The sequence below is a fragment of the Ctenopharyngodon idella genome, chromosome 4 (genome assembly GCF_019924925.1).
Source record: "Ctenopharyngodon idella isolate HZGC_01 chromosome 4, HZGC01, whole genome shotgun sequence".
NCBI lineage: Eukaryota > Metazoa > Chordata > Actinopteri > Cypriniformes > Xenocyprididae > Ctenopharyngodon > Ctenopharyngodon idella.
Window position 1 is genome coordinate 13,960,017 of NC_067223.1, and position 22,866 is coordinate 13,982,882.

Below are 22,866 nucleotides of genomic sequence, written 5' to 3' on the forward strand. Positions count from 1 at the left end.
TGAGATGGATTTTGTTTCATTTCAGCATCAGAAAACATGTATTCTTATGCATGTGGAAGTATGCATAACTTTCAGTCCAGAATACATAAGATATATACATGTAAAATCAACCTCATTTTAACAATGGATTGTTATTTTTTTTTAATCGTCTCAATTTGTTTGGTGTTTTCTTACATCTTTCTTAACATTTGTATTATTCTTACATCGCATTCCTTAAACACGTAATTATACTTTTCTACATTAAAAGTTTGCATGTGCGGCATCTTATTTACAAACCGATATTTCCATTTAGCCCACCAGAAAAACCACCGTATTTCACTAAATCTCCTACTGAACAAAACTGATGCTGTTTGTTGAGGAGAGGTGTGCTATTGACCCATAACACCTAGCATTTTGGTAAAAACACTCAAAACACATTAGAAATGCTTTAGCAACCACCTAGCAACATGCAAAAAATAAATATTCTAACGTTTTACAAATGTACTGCAATGTTATTGTGTTGTGCCAGCGAGTTCAGTTCAGTTTTAGGTATAAAAGTCTTTAAAAAGGTATTATTTTAACCAAACTGTAGGAGTAACTGCTGTCTGTTCTTGTTTCCTCTCCTCCAGGTTGCAAATACACATGTCATGCTCAGTGCCGTGACCAGGTGGCGCTAGACTGCCATCAGAATGGATCCTTTAATGGCTGCCCACTCAGCGCTCTTGCTCAGGACCATCTTAACAACAACCAGTCCTCACACGGCGTGAGTACAGAGTTGATTTGTGTGTGTTTTCATATTTGCATGAACATTCAGTTCAATATCATCTGAAATACAGGAGTGAAACTCAGAGAATGTCAAGAATCACAGACATCTGATAGTGATTGTTAGGTGTGACCACAAGGGGGAGAACAATTCCGGATAAAACATAAATTAGTCTCAGTATTGCTGTAAATGTAGTCTGATCAGTGTTATATTCATTCTTGGTCACCTTAGTCTATGTTAGATCTTCATTGGCAGACAAATGGAAAAGCATATATTTTTTTAGTACAGACATTAGCAGAGATCATGTGTTGAAGTTTTTTCTTCTGTGGGTGTGTTGGTCATAGTTTGGTCATAGTAATTATTGCTTTTCTTCAGTCTTCACTTAGACCTGTTTAATGGAATGGTGTGACTTAGCTAACAGATGATACACTGTTATTTAGTGCCATATGAGTGTACACACACACACACACACACACACACACACACACTCATTCCCATTGCACTTGACATGGAAATAACAATAGCAGGATATTACTCTTGGGCAGAATTCCTCTGGTTCCCATAGTGTCCAGTTTTGTTCTCATGTGGACTATCACCCCCAACGCTCTGTAAACTGTGCAGTATGAATGAAAGACGAGCAGTGTGTGTGCGACCTTATGAGGTCAACACACAGGTTAGTGTGGTATGTGTGCAATTCACACTAATCCAGGTCTGTCCGTTTAGTGCGACGCAGGAAGAGATATTGGAATATGTAAACTGCTGTGTAACTGTGGCTACAGAGCCGACTGTATTGTGACTGGTTGGAATTGAAAAGTGATTCAGATTACTTATAAATGGGTGGATTTAATGAAAACTGTCAAGAACATGTCAACAGTCATGGGGGGGGGGGAAGACAATTGACCACATTTATTCCTCCAAACTATTAGTAGCCTAGTGTAAAGTGAAAAAAAAATCTCATTACTTTATAGTACTGAAAAATTATTATATAATTTGCATATTATTTAAAGTACGTTTGTAAAGTGGACCTGAAGATAAGCATGGTAGTTTTTGCTAAAATAAGTGTGTGCAGGCAAGATTTACATTAATAAGAAAGAGGTTTTTTAGCATTACAGTAGAGAGAATTGTGTAACATTAATAAAATGTGAAAATGTGAAAAATGTGTAACATTAATAATCCTAAAACTAGACTTTTAAAGAATTTTTTTATGCAAAATATAATTGTAGTTTTTTTTTTTTCATTTATTTTTGAAGGTAAAATATGACTGACCCACTCCCAGACATTTCTTTGTGACATAGCTGTTTCCATCCACCTATTTTTATGCACATTTTGGGATATCACATAAAAAATTCTGGATGGAAACAGCAAGATGTGCATAAATTCTAAAAATGTGCATAAACAACTTCCGCACCCAATTGAGGCAGATATATTTTTTTGTCCGGTAAGAAGACATGCACATAAACTACGATGGAAACACATTTACTGAATAAATCCCTTGATGTGCAACAAAAAACTTTTCTGTGACTTTGCCTCAACAGAGGATGTGATTGGATCACTGGACTAACCAGCCGACCAATCACATCGAACAGCCTCTCAAATGTTATTTTGAAATTATGTCCCAGTTTAATCAGATTTTTTTACATATAAAATGTATGTGAATGCGCAATGGTGCCATTAATAACGTTATGCGGTTTTGTTTATTTGTATTATGGATGTTTAGTACGTAGTGCACTGTTAGTTGGTGCTGTGTGAGGTCTGAAGTTGGTCCGTTAGTAATTTGGGATTAAACATGGGTGTGTTCATTCTCACAGGACAGTGAGGACCAACTGTCTGTGTCAGTTAAACATGGACGAGCCCAACATTCATTTTAGTGTGCGTGTGTTTGACTCTTCATATAGACCCAACATTCCAGACCAGAAGCCCCCCCTCCCCCTGAAGACAGTCGGTTGAGTCAGTCACGTTACTCAGGGCCAGACAAGGACACACAAACCACTGACGGTTGAGGGAGGGATGTAGGGAGGACAGGGTGTCTACATGTAACACCCACTCAACTATGCAAAAACAAACCACTGATAAAATACAAGGGCAAAATTACATTAAGACATAACGTCAAGTTTGTTGAGCAAATGTAATTCCTGAAAATTATATTTTTAGAGTATGCATGTGTGTGTGTGTGTGTGTGTGTGATTATTTTATATTTTCATTTTAGTTTAAGTTTTACTAATATTATTGTTGTGCTTTTGTCATTTTCTTTTTTTAATATTTCTATTTAGCTTTGAGTTTTTCAGTTTGAGTTTTTTTAAGTTTAAGTTATTTTATTTCAGCTTTTTTACGGGTTCCTTTTTGTTTTAAAGGAATTAAATAATTATTAAGTATTAAAAGGATTAAGGGAATAAATAAAAGTAAACATTATAAAATAACTTCTACTGCAGTTGTGAAGTAGGCAATTTATCACTATTTGCAAATAATATTTTGTTTTAAAATATGCACACGTTCACTCTACAGATATCTGATATGCTGCAAACGCTAAACGTTTCTTGTCTTGTCACATTCAGTTATGAGGTACATGAATCAAATGTAAATTATACCATATTTTACATTCAAAACAGTAACATTTAAAAAAAAAAAAAAAAAAAAAGTTGAGTTGCTTGCATCCCTGGATATTACTCTCGGTCGTTCAGCATTCCTCTCGTAAAACAGTATATTGATGTTTAGCTGCTAATTTCCATGCACTCTTTCAGAGATAAAACTAAAGCGTTGCGCTGGAATTCATACTCGTCTTCTGTAAGACCTGCCTTCTTTGATTTGATTGGCCATCTCACTCATTTTGACATTGACGAGCGCTGTTAAGGTGATGATACACGGGGCAACTTTTTGAGCAATGTTGCCGGGCAATTTTGCTGAGCGATGTTGTTTGGGCACTTTCCCATTGAGAATAGGCAACACATTTCAAACTAAAGTATCCAGATAGAAGTTTGTTGCCCATTCTCAATGGGAAAGTGCCCAAGCAACATCACTCTGCAAAACTGCCCAGCAACATTGCTCAAAAAGTTGCCCTGTGTATCATCACCTTTAGACTATTGAGACAGATTTTAAAACGTTTTGTCTTCCAAATAACAAACAGAGCTATGCATAATGAAGTGCAGCAGAGCAGCATCAAGATTTGAGGGACAATTTGGCCATTTCTAATTTTTGGGGAAACTTTGGGAAGTCCCTCTAAATGTCTATGGTGGCTATATATCTAACATATACTCTGCATTTCATAAAATATATGTATCATATCTTCTACATTTAAAATTTATAATGAACGACTGCTATGCAAAGAGTCAAAAACACATCTTTAGGCCTAATGTTATTAATGCAGAGGAAGCCGCCTCTTTTCTGAGTTGTGTAGATGTTGATAGTGGAAGCATCAGAGTTAGAGCCCCCTCTCCTTTAGTTGTGGGTTTATTAAAAAACGATGAATAAATATCCATTTAGTTTAGTTAGTCTGCTATTTAGCATAAGCCTAATCTATAGCGGGAACAGAACGAGAAGAGAGTCAACTCGCGTACCACCGCTATATGATTCGCGAGTTCGGACTTGGGAGAGAATGTTTTTTAGTATAGTATTTAAAAATGTTTTAGCCCTAATTTACTCATTCTATTCACTAAAATAATAGATAAGTCAAATAAAATGAGAAAATGTGAATTCTATAATTTATTTTTATTTTATTCATAGCTCCCAGAAAATCATAAATGTCTCTAATCATAAATGTCTCCCCCCCCCCCAAACTCCACCTATGATTTAAATACTAATATGTTTATTTTGAATTAGCTTTTATTTTATATTTTCATTTTAGTTTAAGTTTTAGTAATATTATGTGCTTTTGTCATTTGCGCTTTTTGTATTTTTTATTTCAGTTTAAGTTTTCATCAATATTTATATTATATTTGATTTCAGCTTTTTTTTTTTAATTACCCAAAACATATATTTACAATATATTTACAGGTAAATGAATTCCTAATATTTAGGTAATAGGTAAATATCCAAACCAAGTAATATAGTTCGTTGTTTTACAAAAGTTAGCTTTATCAATCTATAAGCATGTCTGTTCATAGCATAAGGGTGATTCATATCTGAGACTTTACATGGATTTCTGTAAAGCTGCTGCTGTAAATGTGGTTTACCTTGGAAAGTGCTGCTGTATTAATCGCTGTACTGTTGGATCAGCAATACTGTGTGTGGAGCCTGAGAAAGAAACAGAGGTGTAAATATGATCCAAACGAAAAGGAACAAACAGACAGATGTAGGAAAGAGAGAGTTTCCCTTCAGGAAACAGTCACAGGATGCCTGCAGCATAGCTGAGTACACACACACACGTCTAGCACACATCACATTAGACTCGAGCACAGATACAAACACAAACACAAAGGTGCATTGACCACAATAACTGATAAGCTCCAGTTGTGCCCGCCCATTTGCGCATACCAAACATCACTGTAAGCCAGTGGGAGAGACCATCAAGGACATTAAATCTACATAATTTTTTATTGCAACACAAGTACAAGTTTTGTAGTTACGTGCTCCCAAAAAAAGCAAGTTAAAGTTGAGTTTCAGCACAAGTATGCAGCAGGATAATGTGTGTCGTTCATTTTTTTTTTTTTTTTGTGAGGCTGCAGTTTTTTGGCAGGCGTGAACTGAATGCTGGGAACTCTTTGGGTGGTGAAGCTGGACCAAAATGCAAGAGGCAAAGCTTTAACCCCACCACACTAACCACACGCCCATGTGACTCCTACTAACAAAGAAATGGGGATACATGTTACACAATCTGGTCTCTATTGGTCAAGTTTACTGTATGTTTAGCATTGAATTTTGTTCGTGTAAGCCTACGATTACTGTAAGTAGAGAAGGACAGATATTTTAGTTAAAGGTTCCCATCTGGAGTACAGTATCAGGCCGAGACAGTCATGTGAAAAGACTGTAAATCAATTGGCTGATTTACTTAAGACTGATTTGATTTGGTTTTGCGTCACATTGGGTCTAGAGTTTATGCCTGCATGCATAATATTTCTGCCTGCAACTGATGTCAGATGTCACAGATAACATGATGTTTGACTAAGTTAATCATGCAATTCTGCAGGAACGCATGCTATTATGTGGAAATGTATAATGAAGCATCAGTGCAGAACAAAATCTAGCCTCAATGGGTTGGACCCAAAGTCCAGCTGATCTTTGACTGCTGAAATGTTGTAAGGCCTGTAAAATGTAGCTATTTTAGCATTTACTGACATCTGATTTATTTATCAAACCTCAAGCACTGTATAGGGTTAGATTGACATTTTTTGACAAGATTCTGAAAGGACAATTTGTCAATTATTGCTCTTATGGAAGCTTGTTTCTGCCACTAAATAAAAATATTAAAAAAGTAACTGACTTTTTATCTCACAATTCTGACTTTTTTCCAAGAATTGCAAGATTTAAACTTGCAATTGTGAGTTATAAAGTCAGAATTGTGAGATATAAACTCACAATTCGGAAAAAAACGTCAGTCTTTTTTTCCCTCACAATTGGACATTATAACACGCAATTGAGAGTTTATATCTCACAATTCTAACTTTATAACTCACAATTCTGACTTTATATATCACAAAATTCTGACTTTATATTAGACAATTCTAACTTTATATCAGGCAATTCTAACTTTATATAACACAATACTGACTTTATAACTCCCAATTCTGACTTTATGTCAGACAATTCTGACTTTATAACCCACAATTTTGACTTTACATCTTACAATTCTGACTTCCATATGCTCCAGTAATGCAGCTTGGGAAAATATGTCATTCTTTGCTGGACTGGAATGCTACAAGAAATCACTCTGGCTTTTAACAGTCACACGATGACGTTCCTAAAGGAATCTATAAATACCCTCCTATGTAGGTCAGGCCCCTTGACCTTTTTGGTGTATTAGAAATCGGCGACCATAATTGACTTTTAGTTCATGCGACTTTAAAAAGACAAACCCTCTTATCTTTAGAGCAGAATAAGCAGGTAGGTCTTCTTCCCTTAGGTCTGGGATTAGACGCTGTCTATCTTAAGAGCTAATCCCACCTCTTTCTTTAGATCTTCATTCAGTCAACTAGGTCAGCGGTAACTATCCAGTAAGCACCTCACATAATTCTCACACACTGATCCAGAAAACCTTCTGGAACTTACTATTGGTTTCCAAGTGCTGTAAATGTTGCTATGTAATCACAGTGCATCAATGCATGGATATATGAGTTCTCAGGATTAATCAAGCTAGCCAAAAGCAAGCCTATGTTTGTAAATGAAACCATGGAGCCCCTAAAACTGAAGACCCTTTGACAGAACACTAGAGAGTAGTTGCTGTGGCTACTTCTGTATCAAACAGCAATAAAGCACCTTTCCATGGAAAAGTGCACCCAGCTTCTCTGCATGTGAATGAGTGTTTGCTAATTGCTCCCAGCCGTCACCACATTCAGAAGGACAGGCTCAGCTGGATCTATAGAAGTAGAAAGCTCAGCAATAGGTCGGATTGCACAAACCTTTGGATTGTTAACAAACCTGTTCCATAAAACTATCTTTGGATTTTTCAGGCTCTAAAATAACCAAACTATAATTAATATCATTTATAGGATCGTGCATACTCTACCCAGAGTAAGTTCCATATTGTAACCAGGGAATGCTGTATTCAGGTAAAATTTGGTCTCACAATCCATCAGGCCTTATCTTCATCCTTCCACTCGCTTTTCATTCAATCATGGCCCCATTGTAGGTTCAATCTAGAGAGTTTGAATCGAGCTGTTGTTTATAGAGGTCAGGACCATCTCAGCTCAATGTTTATGTTTAGATAAAACTATTTAAAGCAAAGTATAGATGCTTTCCTGAGGGTTAGACTGCAGATTGTAAGATAACATAGATCTTTATGCCTGTAAGAACTGTAGACAACTGTAGACTAACATACAAAGAGTCTTTAAAGACTTCAAGAGACCTTCTGAAACCCACCACAAGACAAGACGGAACCTGCACTGGGGTTAGACTGTATAACTGTGGGTGTCCTTTGTGTGGATTTTGGGACCAAATTGCCTTCTATTTAGTCTTCCTTTACTGTCTGGATATGTGAGGTTTGGCTGGAGGAAAGACTACGATTTCCATCTACGTGAACACTGATTGTTTGTGTAGAAAACCCTGATCTCGGCTTGGATCTCGCTAGAGTTTAGACTGAGAAGCTGAGGTCACTGTCTGTTTCAGCTTCCCTCTGATTCTTGTCTTTTTATGAGATCATTATTCATATCTTGAGCATCCCAAAACAATAACCCCTGGAGTATCAGAGCAGAGGGAAACTGTTAAAACCTTATGCAAAATACTCCTTTTGGACATTAATAAGAGTTACGTGTCTTTGTTATCATGCATTGTAGAGTTATTGTGTCTTTGAGTGCTGGCATTTGCTTTACAGTATTGGTTTCCTCAAATAATTCACTTGTGATTTTTGTATGTAAAGGGGTATAAAGGTTTGCTACTAATTGAGTCTAAAATTATTTTTCACAATTACAGTCAGCAAAGAAATTCTCTAACGTCACCTTGATTCAATGGCCTCTTGAAGTATAATTAAAGAGCAAACACTGTACATGTAGCAATTTGTCATTACAGGTTTAGCCTTGTAATTTTGGACAATTAGAGGACTGAAATGGCTTTACGCTCTGACCTCTCAAACCACACCCTGCCAGACGAGATCAGACATCGAGCGTAGTAAGGTGTGTACTTCCTGAGGTCATCCACAGTAAACTCTTTGTGCGTATGTAAAAGGAATTCAACTTGATTTACGAGACATTCCACACGCCTTCATGCAAATGCCGGCACATAAACAGTGACTGTGTGCTGGGAACACGAGTCACTCCCCCTTTAGCAAAGGAATGTGGGTAATGTATAATGAAGGCTATGGCCCACAGCCAGAAAAACTACAGGTTGCAGTCACAGGTCACCTCTGTATCCGTCCCGCCAGACCCTATTGTTCTGTAGTGGACTTGGAATGAGTCTCCTTGCGGAGTGAAAGATTTTCACACGCTCCTTGGCAACACTGAATTATGGAGGGTATTTCCTCTTCAGTTTATTGTGCATTTCAATTTTTCAATTGAATTCAATTTCAATTGAATCAGCAATTAAAACATTATAAAAATATTTCTTCTCTAGAATAAGGCCACGTGTCCACCAAAGCGTTTTTAGCCAGCTGCAAACACTAGATGCTTTGCTGAAAATGCGCTTGAGAGCGCTTCGGCATCGCAGAATTTTTTTTTCAGTTGAGACGCTTTGTTGCTATGAAACGGAATATCAACGGCACTGTAACTTGTAACTGATTTAGCAGATAATTTGTCTCAAACTAAAAAATTTTGACACAATGTACTTGCTATGTATGTTCGGAGACCAGCAATATTAATTTCTAATCCATTTTGTTCCGTTGTTCAGTTAGTCAGTGTTGTATTTGTCCCGTCCCTCCTCCACCCTGATTGGACGGCTGGCTAAAAAGTGACAGTGATGAGCGCAGCATTTACTCAAAGTTGAACATTCTTCAACTCGAAGCGACTGGTAAAAAACGGTTGAGCATGAAAAAAGCGCTCAGCGCCTTGTTACGCTCCTGGCGTTTAAAAAACGCTGCGCACCCATTAAAAACAATTGGAAAAGTACGCTAACAGCTAAAAATGCCTTGGTGGACACGTGGCCTAAGAATTGTTTTTGGGTGAAAATTTATGTTAATTCAACTTGATCTTATGAAAAAAACTTAAATATTTTCTAAAGTGGTGATTTCGTATGAATTCATACGATTAGATTTGTACGAAAGAGTACGATAGTAAGCATGAAGCTCCACCTCAAAACCTAACTGTTGCTTGCAGATTGTATGAAAACATACAAATGGGATTGTACAAATGCATAAAAATTAGCAACTAATTCGTCGGTGCCGATAGCCTCGTAGGCAGCACCGACATATAGCGCCGTTGCGCTTTGGGCTACCCGAGTTCGAGTGCCCCCCGTCTTTCTCTCCCACTTCGCTTCCTGTCTGCTTACTGTCCTATCATAATAACTGCAAAAAAAAATCTTTAAAAGAAAAAAAATTAGCCACCAATTCACCAAAACATAAAATAGTTACAAATGGCCATGAGGCTGTGTTAATTTGACATTGTACTGACCTACCACTGATGCCTTTGGGTTGCATGATTTGGCCGTTCTTTTTCTGACAGGGTATTTTTAGGTCTTCTCCATGTTCTTGGGTTTAAATTAAGCACTGTCCTTCCACAAACTTCTTGAAAGCTGCAGTTTGTGAGGCGTGGTTTGCCCTGTCCTTGATCTACTGCAGATGTTGCTTGGATTTCACTCTTTGGAATGAATTATGTTTTTTTTCTTGACTGGGTGGGCTGTTATCATATGTGAAGCACTGTAAAATAGAAAATATACATGTATAAAGTGGAAAATTGTTTGGAAACATAATAAGCTAAAACCTCAAAGCAGCTGTTAACACAGTAAAGATGATGTCTGTGCTCTTTTGGATTGGCACTCTTGATATAAAAACTGTTTGGTGGTGGTTGCAGTAATGAATTTCGCCTGACTGATAATGCAAGCCAAAGCTGTGGGTCTGTCATGGGTTTAGTGGAAAATTTGCTTAGGATATCATAAATGTTGTGCTCTTTTAAGCACTAAATATATAACAGAAAAATACTTAGCTTTTTAGAAGAACTTTCCCTGAAGTTACAATGTGTTACAACTTACATGTTTAATTTTAGGACAACTTTCTAATTCTCCGGATATTTGTGATCTTTAGAAAAGTGGGTAAATTACAAAGAGCAGCTAACCCCAAAAATAATGGGTTTGCTTGTGGAGTAGATCCAAAACCAGACACAAAGTCATAAAAATGAGGCTTGTAATTTGTCAATGGATGAATGGGTTTATATTTTTTTACTGGGTAGCAGCTTCCACATGGAAGTTTGCTCTTCATGAGCGAATAAACAGATAAGGGGCTGTTCACACAGAACACGTTTTTCCATTCCACTGCTTTTTTTCCATTATTTTTCTATGTAAACACGCGCTAGACAGACGCGTTTGACTGTTGCGTTCGCGTCTTGCATCGTTTGACACGCCGTTCTAAAAATGCGGTGCTTAAGTTAAAATAAGTTCTACTTTTAAAAGATGCGTCTCAAGACCTTATTTACCCCATTCCACTGCCTGCGTCTAGCGTTTTTCAAAGCAAAAACGTGTTGTGTGAACCAGCCCTAAGTGGACTTCTTTAGTCTCGATCACATGACCTGAAATGTGAGAAGTTGTAAAAGTGGTGGCAGCCAATTTCCTCTGTGACCATGGACACATAGGTCCCTGTCCAAACTTGTTAATTACCATTCACAATGTTTAAGGTGTTGTTCTCACGCTTGTGGCAAACAGTAGGTCAAAGTATTACCTTACTACAATACATACATGCACGCACACACATCTCTTACAGAAGTCTGTCATCAAACCGTCTTCCACTTTTACTCAGTCCTCATGTTTGCATTGGTCCACAGCTACACCCTTTCATATGGGCGTACTGCCTTGTATTAAATGCCCCAAACCTATATTTTTAGCTCAGATGGTAGGCCTGCACCAACTTAAGAAGTAGTCCATGCTATGTTTCAAAGAAGGAAAATAAGAAAACTTGCATCTGTATGTTGCATACTTATAGAGGTAAGTGAAATTACATATTAAAAATTGATTTCCAGCTGTATTTTTGCTCTTTAAGCACAGAAAAAGCGTTCATAGTACTAACCGTAACTGGATAAGAAGCGATCGAAGCCGTTATAAAATTCCCGCCGTAATTAATTTGAAGCGGCTGCTGTACGTTGCTTGGCAACAGTTTGCGCACAAACTAATCTCGGAGGATGAATTGTTCCTCCTGATTATTACTACTAATAAATTAATCTTTTTTTATTGAACATTGGTTTATTTTATTACCATTGCCGCCGTTTATGAAAAGAAGTTTATTAAAAAAAAAAAAAAAAAAAAAACATTAATCAGGTACGCAGGTAGGGGACGCAACAGGAGCCAGTGAATGAGGAAATGCTGTGTGTGTGTGTGTGTGTGTGTGTGTGTGTGTGTGTGTGTGTGTGTTGTGAATGTGGGTGTGTTCTCTACAGTGAGTCGCTCCGGTTTATTGAACTCAGTTTACTTTGAAAAGTGCTTGGGAAGGACTCGACTGCGCGTATTCCTTGATGTTTTGAAGCATTTATATTATTTTCCACTCTTAATACGTTTATTAGATATAGGTATTACATATTTAAACAGAAACGGAAAAGTGTTTTTGTAATTTGGCGACTGTTTCGTCTTTAGGGAGAAATACAGCCGTAATTAGGGAGCGACGGTGACTCGCGCGGTTCACGTTTCACAGCGTTGACTCACTACTCCGTTTGACTTTATCATTCAGTACAGTATATGCGCGCATATAAAGCCTGTTTTTGGATGTGTCCGAGTTTCTCTTCAAATGTCGTGGACGAGCACAATGAGTAGTGGATACAGTAGTTTGGAAGAGGATTCAGAGGAATATTTTTTCACTGCCAGAACTTCCCTTTTCAAGAAGCCTTCGGTTAAACCCACGAACTTCAAGGTGAATATATTTACATTAAATATGTATTTATTTATATAAGTTCATTTGTTTGTTTCTTTGTTTTGGAAGCTTACGTGCCATATTGTGTTGGTGTCCAGGTGGGATCAGCTGTTGCTTTAAATTTTTATAGTAAAATATTTCATTGATTTATAGTGTTTGAAACTGAGACTTGATCATTAACAAGATTTTAGTTTAACCATAGCATGATTATCACACTGTTATTTAGGCTAACTTGTTGCATACGTGAATGTTACCTGAATGTTACGTGAATGTTACAGTATGACGTAGCTCTACCTGCAGGCATGTCCTTGATATCAATGACCTTAAGATAATTCCTCTTTTGTGTCAGATTGCATTGAGAAAGTACTGTTTAAAACACTTAATGGACATCCTAAAATCATTTTTGCCTTGTTTCTCTGGCCACACAGACATCTTTAATAGGCTTAATAATGGATTTAGCACAATAATGCACACTTAACACTAATTGTTTTGATTTATTATGCATATTATCATTATTAAGGGTGTTATTTGATTGTGTATGACGTCTGAATTTATTTAAAAGCATTACGTCATGCCATCATGGCATGGAAGTTATGATAAAGTAGGTCACTCTCCGCTCATGAAAGCTGTTTTGTTCAGTATCTTTTTCATGCTTATTGTGATTGTCTATTGGCTAACATCAGCATGTCCGTATCAGAGACAACTGCTCATAAATTCTGTCTGAGACTGAGTTACTATTAAAACTCCAGTCAGTGTGACTGACCCCATGTGATTTGAATATGGCCTCTACACAGTCATGTGTGACTAAAAGATTGGCTCAAAGAGAAAAGATTCATAGTATCACCCCCACACTTCTGTCAGTTACCCGATTGTGAGAAAAATGTCAGCGGAGATAATTTTTCATGAAGTTAATGCTGTCATGTGACTTCTATTTTCTGGGGGAAACTGTTGCAGATTGTTTTATTGGGTGTTTATTCCAAAACCCATTGAGCTGCCTACATAGGGAGCATTTTAAGGCATCAAAGGCAGCTCCAAAAGATAGGCTGAGTTGCATGCATCCTTTACAGAGAAAGCAATCCCAGGATGCATTGTAAAAAGCTTAGTGAGAGCATTCCAGATCAGTCCATTATACTATTCCGCCTTAGAAGTAACTGGCTCTGTAGTCAGTAAAAAGCAAGGCAGCGCACTCAGATTTTTTGCGTCTTGATGTATCAAATTCTAGACTTTTAGAATGCACACGCTACACATGCAGTGTATGGCTATCCATTGTGTAATGTAGCAGCTGTAGAAGGAATTGCTCAAAATGAGTCAGTTCCTTAAACAGCCCGGCACATTGCTATAGCTCACTTCCTGTTACTTCATTCTGACAAAGAACCACCCCCCCCTCACAACTATTTCATCATCAGCAAAGATAACCAAAAATTCAAACTCTGGCTTTTCTTAAAAGGGCACTTTCAAAGTATGCACAAGATGCAAATAGATACTGTTGTATCTACAAAAGTAAAGTGTCTTTATCAAGCGCAGCAGATATGCCCTGTACTTCATCTGTTTTGTCACCTCTTGCATGCCACAAATGCACTGACCCTGGGAAACAGCTGCTAGGGCAGGCATGCAAAACAGCAGGATCATGGGGGTTTGTGTGGGCCACAGCACTCGGTTCCTACAGGGAAACATTGTGACCATAATGGCTCAGTTTATTGGAGTGAAAATCAGTAATGTTTATTTCGTTGCATCAACTTCAGAAAGCAGTACAGGTGCAGTCTGTACATTTAGGCAGTAATTGCATTCACAATTATTTTTACAGTCGAAGAGAGAGTGTGAATTGTGTTGTTGAAGTTAGAAGTGCTGAAACAGTTTTCCTGGATTTGCTATTCAGGAAAAGGTTTTAAAGAAAGACAGACGTTATCTACAGTCTGCAGGCTGTTTTTATAACTCAAGGCCTGATTGAACGGAAATTCAATTAGTAATCATACACAGATAAAACTCAAAAGCATCTGCTGTGGGTGAATACAGAAGCCCATGTTCGTAGACAGCCACTACTCTACCTGTAGATTATTGCAGTTGTGTACTTGTTCACAGTATCTCACTTTATTTTTGTGGCAACGTTCCATTTGGTGGCGAATGGTTTGTGCATGACGTCATTGGCCTTGAATATTCGCATGCTTTGCCAACACAGGCACTGAAAGCACAAAGAAACTTAGCTCTGAACTCTTGTGAAAGTTTCTCATCCATTGTTTAGCTGTTCCACAAGGTTTTCCAGGTTTATCCTGAGCTTTCCGCTTGGCATGTTTCAGCCGTCAGATGCTGATCAAAGCATTTTGAGTCATTGCGTCAATTCCTCATTAAGGATCAGGTGATCGGTCAAACGATTTGGACCATTAATCGCGTTGATGATGTGAATTGCATCTGCTAGCTGCAGGAGTTCATGCACTCACTGAGCATTAGATGAAGACTTTCATGTCAACCACACTCAGAAAGTTAAAACTAAATCTAGAGGATGTTAATGCAGCAGGCCTGAGCTGATTCCAGTCTGAGTTTACACGAGAGCACATCCAGGAATCCTGCATTGAGGTCTTCTTGCTGTAAATCCAAAGAGAGCAGCCAAGAGAAGAGTATGTGTGCCGGAGACGCTGCTATTCAAGGGACTGAGAGTAAATGTTTATATCATACTACCCATATCTTCTCAAACAAAGTAGAATAGAAATTTAGAGAAAGTAGAACTTTTTCCACTGCTATGTGCAAGTCATGAATGGACCACCAAAAACTTTAGCATTTAAAAGATGGATTAATAGGCCACATTGTCAATTGTAAAAGCCTGGCTGCACTGTAAACCCGAATAAGTTGGGCTAACTCAAAAAAATTGACGTAATCAGATACATCAAATTTTGAGTTATGATGTTCCCAATTTTAAGTATGCAGAACTATGAAGTTTTGAGTTTGTAGTACTCATGCATGTTAATTGCTCCTAACTTGAAGTACAGAATTAGCTAACTCAAACATTTTGATAGCAATTAACATTTTTTTATTTTGAGTTCTTTTCTTCACTGTAAACCCTAATAAGTTGTCAGAACTCAAAAAAAGTTGAATGAGAATTTAAGTTAAGAAACTCTCAGTTTGAGTAACATTTTTTTTTTGTACTGATACATTTGAATTGTTCTTAACTTGAAATATTTGCGTACACTAATTTATACATTTAACCTGAAATTATCAGGTTATCTCAACGTAAATATTTTGCTAGCTATAATTTAGAAAATGCCAACTGGCTCATTTGTTAAAATGTTAACAATAACATGGTATAGCACTTACTGAAAGAGTACAGCAACTTAAAATATTTAACTTACCTGGTCTTAAAACAAGCAGCATGCACCACTTGTCACCATGATGGTAACTCTCCAAAACCCACATTAACAGAAACTCTTCTAAATTAGCATAACAAAACATTAATCACTATCAAATCTCCCTTACCATTAATCTTGCACAAAAAAACATTATATAACACTTAATTTTAGCATTTACTCTCCCTTTGAGTGCCATGGGCAAAGCATGCTGGGAAATAGAAATCCCAGCCCAGTTTCAGTTAGTCTAAATTAAAAGAAATGAGTTCATACAACTCAAAACAATGAAACGGTTCAGTTTACTTAAAATATGTCAGTGTTGTGAACTTCAAAGAAAAGGAAAATTCTAAATACTCATAACAGTTAATTTAACTGAAGTAATTTGTTTAATTTTAGTTTGTCCTACTTAAACCAGTTAAGTTTTTTGAGCGTTAGGGTTTACATTCAACCATTCAAAAACATGTAATTTCACACCAAAATGAAGAGAAATAGAAATTATTCCTTGCTTCAAGAAAAAAAAAGCATTTTTAGCGCCATTAACTTCACCTCAATTTTTTTTTTTGACATTTACAAAACTGAAATGTGACCAGGATAAGTGCTTTAAAAAAAACTCTAGTGGTGACAGACCTTCACATGAGGGAAACTGTTTAGAGAAGGTGATGTGAAGCGATCATGCTGTTTACATTGCAAAGTGAAAAACAAAATTTTCTTCAGACAATTTTTGAGCCATGTGTTGCTCTGTTTATACCATGAAAAACTCTTTTTGTGCTGCTGTTTTGTCTGAGTTCATATTTTATGCCCTTGCATCACAGAATGAAAAGAATTTCACTGTTTGTTCATCTGTTATAGCTCACTGTTACATGAACACATCGACAAGGTTGAGCGGTTTCAGATCCTGCATTACACAAAACCAAATTATTAAGAATTTAAAACAAGTTATGGAGCAATATTTTTGACTGTTTAGGAAAGCATCAGATTACAACGCTCCAGTAGGCCACTGTTTGTTTTCATCATCATGAAGTCTGGATAAAGAGAGCATTGCCATTTAATCTGATTAGCCCACAAAGTACGTCATGGAGCAGTATTTGATTATCATTCAGGTGTGTGTTCCTCCAGTGGCCTATTACAAGGTGCCTTTGATGATAGAAACATTTAAACAGCACCTTCTAAGAGTCTGCACCTATTTTCCAACATAAATATTTGAGTCAATGCATAAATTAACAGCTGTTAAACTCTCAAGACCCCTGTTTGCGGACCCACTGATTGCTTTTGAATGACCAAGAGGCATTTGGTTTTCCTCATGCTTTGAAAATAGGTCAAAAGTTGACGTTTTATGGACATGCACATCCCACTCTCTCCCTCTCATTGTTCATGGTCACGGCTCTGTTAGACTCATGTGGATCCACATGTAGAGCATCTGGTTGCAGTTTCTCAGAGAAGGGCTGTAATTACAGTTAAGAGGAAGATAAGACTAGATGAAAGTGGTTGTTTCTTGGTCTTGCTATGTTACGGTCCATCGGCTGAATGTCACACAAAACCTCAGCCCAGTCAGCAGATAAACTCTCCAGCTGACATTTGGAGCACATGTCATGATTTGGGAATTACTTGTTTAGTTTGGAATTATGTAAAATAAAACTTTTTTTTAGCAAAAGAAATGTGTTCTGCTGGTGTTTCAAAAATAAGGCCCAATTGCCATTGAATTAAAACAATAAATCTAGTCTTAAAGTCTACATGTACAGTAACAGTCTTTGCATTAACACATGTAGACACTAGAACAGTTCTTTATTTAGTTAGTTTGGCTCATTTGCAGTTGTGATGATGGACTAGGTCATGTTTTAATTTCAAAGAAAGCTCTGTGCTGTTAAAGATCTCTGTGTTTTACAGTTGGAGATATGGATCCATCAGGAAATGGCGCTTAGACTCCAGAGTTTTCCTCGAGTTTTATCGCTTCCTGGATTTCATTAGATCTAACATTTGGCTGTTTTGTTCATGCACTTTATTCTGGATAAATATTTGTTGAATCTTCCATTATCTCTATCATTTTAATACCTAAAATGGCCTTTAGTCCTTCCATCTCATTTGAAATCAGCTTGTATATATAACTTTCGTGTTGTTTGAATGAATTTTTTTTACTAGAAAAAAAACATACCCACATTTCAGTGAGAAGATAAGGCACACAGTTTGGTGAATGTAACTTTGAAACCAGATAAGTTTTTTGAGTGCATAGGTCACATGGCTGCACCTGGCATGTGTCACATCTGATCTCAGCCTCTTCCATTTTACGCCTTTCTTTGAAATCCTTCCTAAGCCATCACTCCTCTGGAATGACATCATCGCTGAGCACTGTAGTGAATGTATCCTATATCCCATGAACAAAGGTCCTTTTTATTCTCATTATCATCCCAGCTTTTTTAGTGTTAGATTCATGATATTTTTAGTGCAAAATCTTACCATTTTTTTGTTTAGGTTGCTAGATCAACAATTTGTTTTTGTTGTTAGTTGCAGATCTTCAACACTCTTAGTTGAAACTCTCCATACTGGGTTAATTTTTGTCACAAGTAATTGTGCTCAGAGGGTACATCCTGTTAATGATAAATTTGAAAGACTCTGTTTGTTCTCCAACTGCAAATTAACTGGACATGGCTCTGAAGGGCTTTCAGGCTAATGGAGGCCTGTTTGACGTCAAGTATCTTCCCCCTTTAGCCTATATATTACCAAGTATATCAGATTCAGCGTTTTAGCTGGATATTTTCTGGTTTGTGATTTCATATTTCAGCTTTGTGTGGCATCTCATCAATCAAAAGCAGATGAGCGCCAGCCACAAAGTTTGAAAAACCCTCTTCAGTTTCTCACAGTTGCCCACAGCCGTGGTGAGTGTGCAGATTTCTTCAGAATTATGACTTGGGACGTCATACAGTGAGGGTTGTATTTCATTTTTCTCTGGGCTCAGTGAAGGCCCTGTACTCCCCATCTGGCCTGACAGGTTTGTTATGATCAATCGGGTCGCCTTGGTGAGTCAGACAGCTCCACTTCCTCTCTTTGTGAATCAGCCCAGGATCATATTTAATTCTGCGTTGTGCATGAAGGATGAGTCTTTTTAGTTTGTAAAGGGCTAAGTCTTCTCTCCGAGAAATCTTCTCTCCGAGAAAAGCAACAGACCTTTTTTCACTGTATAGAGTTGCCTTCAGTTGCAAGCAAAACAAACCACACCCTGTTTTTATGTTTCAGCTCATATCCTATGTTATCAGTAATCTTTGAAGCTATGTTTACCCATAAATCCCAAGCAAGTCACAGACACCTTCTTGGGAATATTGTGAAGTATGTTTGAAGGTCTAGAATGGCCCTACTTGATCAGTGAAAACTTTGAACTTTGAAACCAAGCTGTCAGTCATAAGCTACTATCCCAGCAGAGCTTTATGACGTTGGGATGGAAATTGCTGGAAGGCATCGGTCACGCTTTCCAATGAAAGCAGCTTGTAAGAGTCCTTGAGGGGCTCTTGTGTTATTGTTGGCCTGTCTGTAGGGGAGAGCAACAGAGGAGATGAAAGATATTTTCTACGTTCTTACCTCACACAAGTAGTGTCGTTCAGGCACGCCTGGCTTTCATAATATACATTACGGTATATTTTCCTTGTTCCCTTGGCATTCCTTGCAGACATAAACAGAGTTATGAAACTGTAATTTGTAGAAGGAAGTTTAAGAGAGCATTGAGGGTTAAAGGACAATGTCTGATGGGCGTATCAAGGCATATGTGTACTTCTCCGTGTGAGGTGATGTTATAATACTTCTAATAAAAGACACCCATGAGTCATATACCTGCATGGATAGATAACCGCATGAACTTCGCTGGTTGCGAAAGAACCAAAATACTTGTTGGACTATTGCGAAATAAAATTGATGGAGATTTACAGAAAGAGAAAAACAAAGGATGTTATAGCTGCGTTTCCACCGCAGGAACTTTCCCCAGGAACTAGGGACTTTGGGGTGGTACTCTGTGTGTTTCGACTGCAGGGGCCAGGGTCTAAATTAAATTCTGGGTAAAAATTTCCCCTTCAGAAAGTCCCTGCTCACAAGGCAGTACTTTTTCAAAGTTCAAGAACTTTCAGAGGTGGGAATTGGGTGCTGATTGGTTGAGTTCACGCAGCATTTTGATTGGTTGACTCCACGCAGCATTTTATCTCAACCACCATTTCAACCACCAAGTCTGTTGTGGGGCGTACAGTAACAGTTGTTTGCTATTCGAATCAACAATGGACTTTAAAAACTACATCTGATGGACAGACAATGAGGTTCAGGCTTTATTAAGCTTATGTGCGGAGGACGAACTCCAGCAGGAATTGGAAGGTCACACGCAGTCCTACATCACCGGACTAATCTTCACGGTACTTTAGACCGCGATGGAAAAGCAATAGGTCTGGGGGAAAAAGTTCCCGGGACAAATTGTTTTGGGTAATTTTGGTGGAAATGTGGCTTATTTTTCAGTGAGTTGAAGATTTGAGGCAACAGTGATTGTAGGCATTGCAACTCAACACTCCTTAAACTGTAAATCCCAAAATTAAAACTTCAGAATATGACACTATTTGTTTCACAACATGAAATAAGTGTTGTCGGTAAGTTGATGAGCTTTGGTGTGAGTGTTCACCACGCTGGCAACAAGTTCCTTGGTGGTTTCTATTCCTCTATTCTTGTTGGCCATGGTTTCCTGTACTCTGTAAACCTCCCTGCAGTTCTGACTATTCTAGAATCACATCATGCAGTCAAATCTGCCCACTGTCCCACTGAGTAGGAAGTCACACAGAATGGTCATTTTTATGCCTTCGGTTGTCGAACAATCGCCCAGTGACTGGAGTCCAGCCTTTGGTTTGCATAAGGTTATTGACTGGTTCTGCTTTTTGCTACAGAAACTTCATTAGCTGAGGAATGTGTTGGGGAGGAAAGGTGTGGTGACTAGGGACTTCCTGTGGGGTAGGGGGGAATAGGCTGTTTTATTAGAGCTTGCAGATCAGTGTACTTTGGCAAGCGTGATGAGTTGCAGTCATTATAGGTGTGCCCAGAAATCCCCTGCAAAATCTCAGCTAAAAATAAAAAGCAGATCGCCTTTTGATTGTCTTGTCCGATGAGCCTTTTGGTGTTTTTCTGATGCTCACGCTCATCTAACTCATTTGTCAGTAGCGCAGATGATATCAAGTGCTTTATCTGCAGAAGTCAAGAGTTTGTCAGATAGGAGTGCCCCTGAAAAACCAGTTCGGTCGCACCTCATGTGTCCTGCTCAAGTCGAGTATGCCGTGACCACCAAGTGTGACAGAAATCAGCTAACACATGACTGAAAACAAAGAACAAAAACCCTAACATTACCACATGCCACACCCTCCAGTCTTGCTTATCAGCTCACTCAGGACTCTATGGGGCCTACAGAGTGCAGAGTTTGCTTTCTCCCTTTTTAAAGTTTTGACTAATGTTCCTTCAAAGTACACTTGATTGATCTCTGATAAGTAGAGACGGTCCGGTCGGACCTCAAGGATACCTTTAACCTGTTCTTCTTGTTCCCTGTCCTCTCTGAATGTGTTGCTCCACATGAGAGCGAGGACACAATCCCTCACAGCAAGGGAGGTAGAGCTGCTTTTTCTGTCGCATTACCTCATCGGGCTAGTGTTTATTTTGCCTTTGTCACACTGCTGTGTAGAGGCATCCGTGTTAACCCTGTCCTTCCTGGTTTAGTTCTGCCCAGCCTTCTGTTCACATTGCTCATGGTGTCTACTTTTCCAAACATTACGTCAGCAGTACCTTGACAAACCACTCTTAGCTAGACAAATCAATGTCAACTCCTGTAGGACTACACTAGCTATGTTTCCATCACCTTCTTTTTATGCGCATTTTGAAGTATTGCATCAGAAACTAATGATAGAAACAGCAAATTTCAGAAAAAAAATGCAAAAAAGTTTTTACGCTTACTTGAAGTGGTTTTTTGACTTGTGTGAAAAAAGTTAATGTGAATAATGGGAGATGGAAACGCATTTGCTAAATAATTTCTGATGTAGCAAACATTAAACCCATGTGACTAATCGTACGTTTCCGCTGATGGTGTTTTATTTACTGTTGGTTACTAGGTTACCAGTACCACCATCATCCGCTCAAACAACCTGATGGAAATGCACATAATTCGCATTTGTTTGTTTTTTTCTTTTTTTTTGCGAACTTTTTAAAGACTCGCTTCACGTTTGAATGGAAACCGAGCTATTGTTGAAAGACCATGATAGGGCACTGAAATTAAGCTGGCGTCAAGTCTCACTATTACTTTGTGGGCACCAATCAAAGTTTACGTGAACGACATGCATGGTTCAGCCTGGCTAATGAACAACCCTCAGAGAGCTGATGGAGACCACATCACTGAACCCATAGGCAGTACAAGCTTATGTGGTGAGCTGCAATCCCTTGCACGCACTCAATGCTCAATGGGCCCCACAGAGACGCACTCGCCCCCTCATTTAAAAAGCTCTTACCAGCTTTTGTTGTGGTGAATGTAGAATTAATGGGCTCTCAGCTTGTAGTTGTGACTTCTTATAATAGTGTTTCTTCTGGTTTATTGGTCTGATCTGAACATGTGACAGAAACCTTTAATAAGAAAGTCTGGAAAGTATTGTTTTCCATTCTCATTTTTGCCTGTCAGGATGGTCACATGCTAATGACCTTCTTGGTGTGACGGTTGGCACGTCCAAATTAGTGGAAAGACTAAGCTCTGTCATTAAAGATTTGTCCTATTGGTGTTTGTTGTGTTCTCTCCAATATCATGAGCCACCTATCCAAGCAGTCTTGACCATAAGATATCTGATTGCACTAGTTTAGCAGCTGTTACTTGGTTAATCTGTTCCCCATTCAGAGCTCTGAGGGTACTATGATCAGGTTAACCAACCAAAGAATGAGAGAGAGAGTAGCACAGGAATGGATTTTTGAGCCAATGGACTGTTCTTCCAAACTTGAGATGGGTCAGAATTAGTGAGTTTATCAATTTGTAGACACAGTATCTCTTAGGGGCTGTTTACACAAAACTGTTTTCAACTAAAAATGGAAAACTTTTTATGCATTTCATGGCTGTTCATTTACACAACAACGGTGTTTTGGGGGCCTAAAAACATAAACTTTTGAAAATGGGTTTCAAAGTGCAAAAT

General features: G+C 38.1%; 1 protein-coding gene across 2 annotated transcripts in view; it reads left to right on the forward strand.

The window, feature by feature from the left end:
* rassf3 (Ras association domain family member 3) overlaps positions 1-22,866 on the forward strand; it is a 42,617-nt gene that overhangs the window by 9,887 nt on the left and 9,864 nt on the right. Inside the window, exon 2 of one of the 2 annotated variants that reach the window (XM_051890756.1) lies at positions 609-742. In XM_051890756.1, coding sequence (XP_051746716.1) covers positions 609-742 — 134 coding nt within the window. Of the gene's footprint in view, positions 1-608; positions 743-11,820; positions 12,366-22,866 lie in introns of those variants that run through there. The other variant, XM_051890757.1, reaches the window with a different exon arrangement.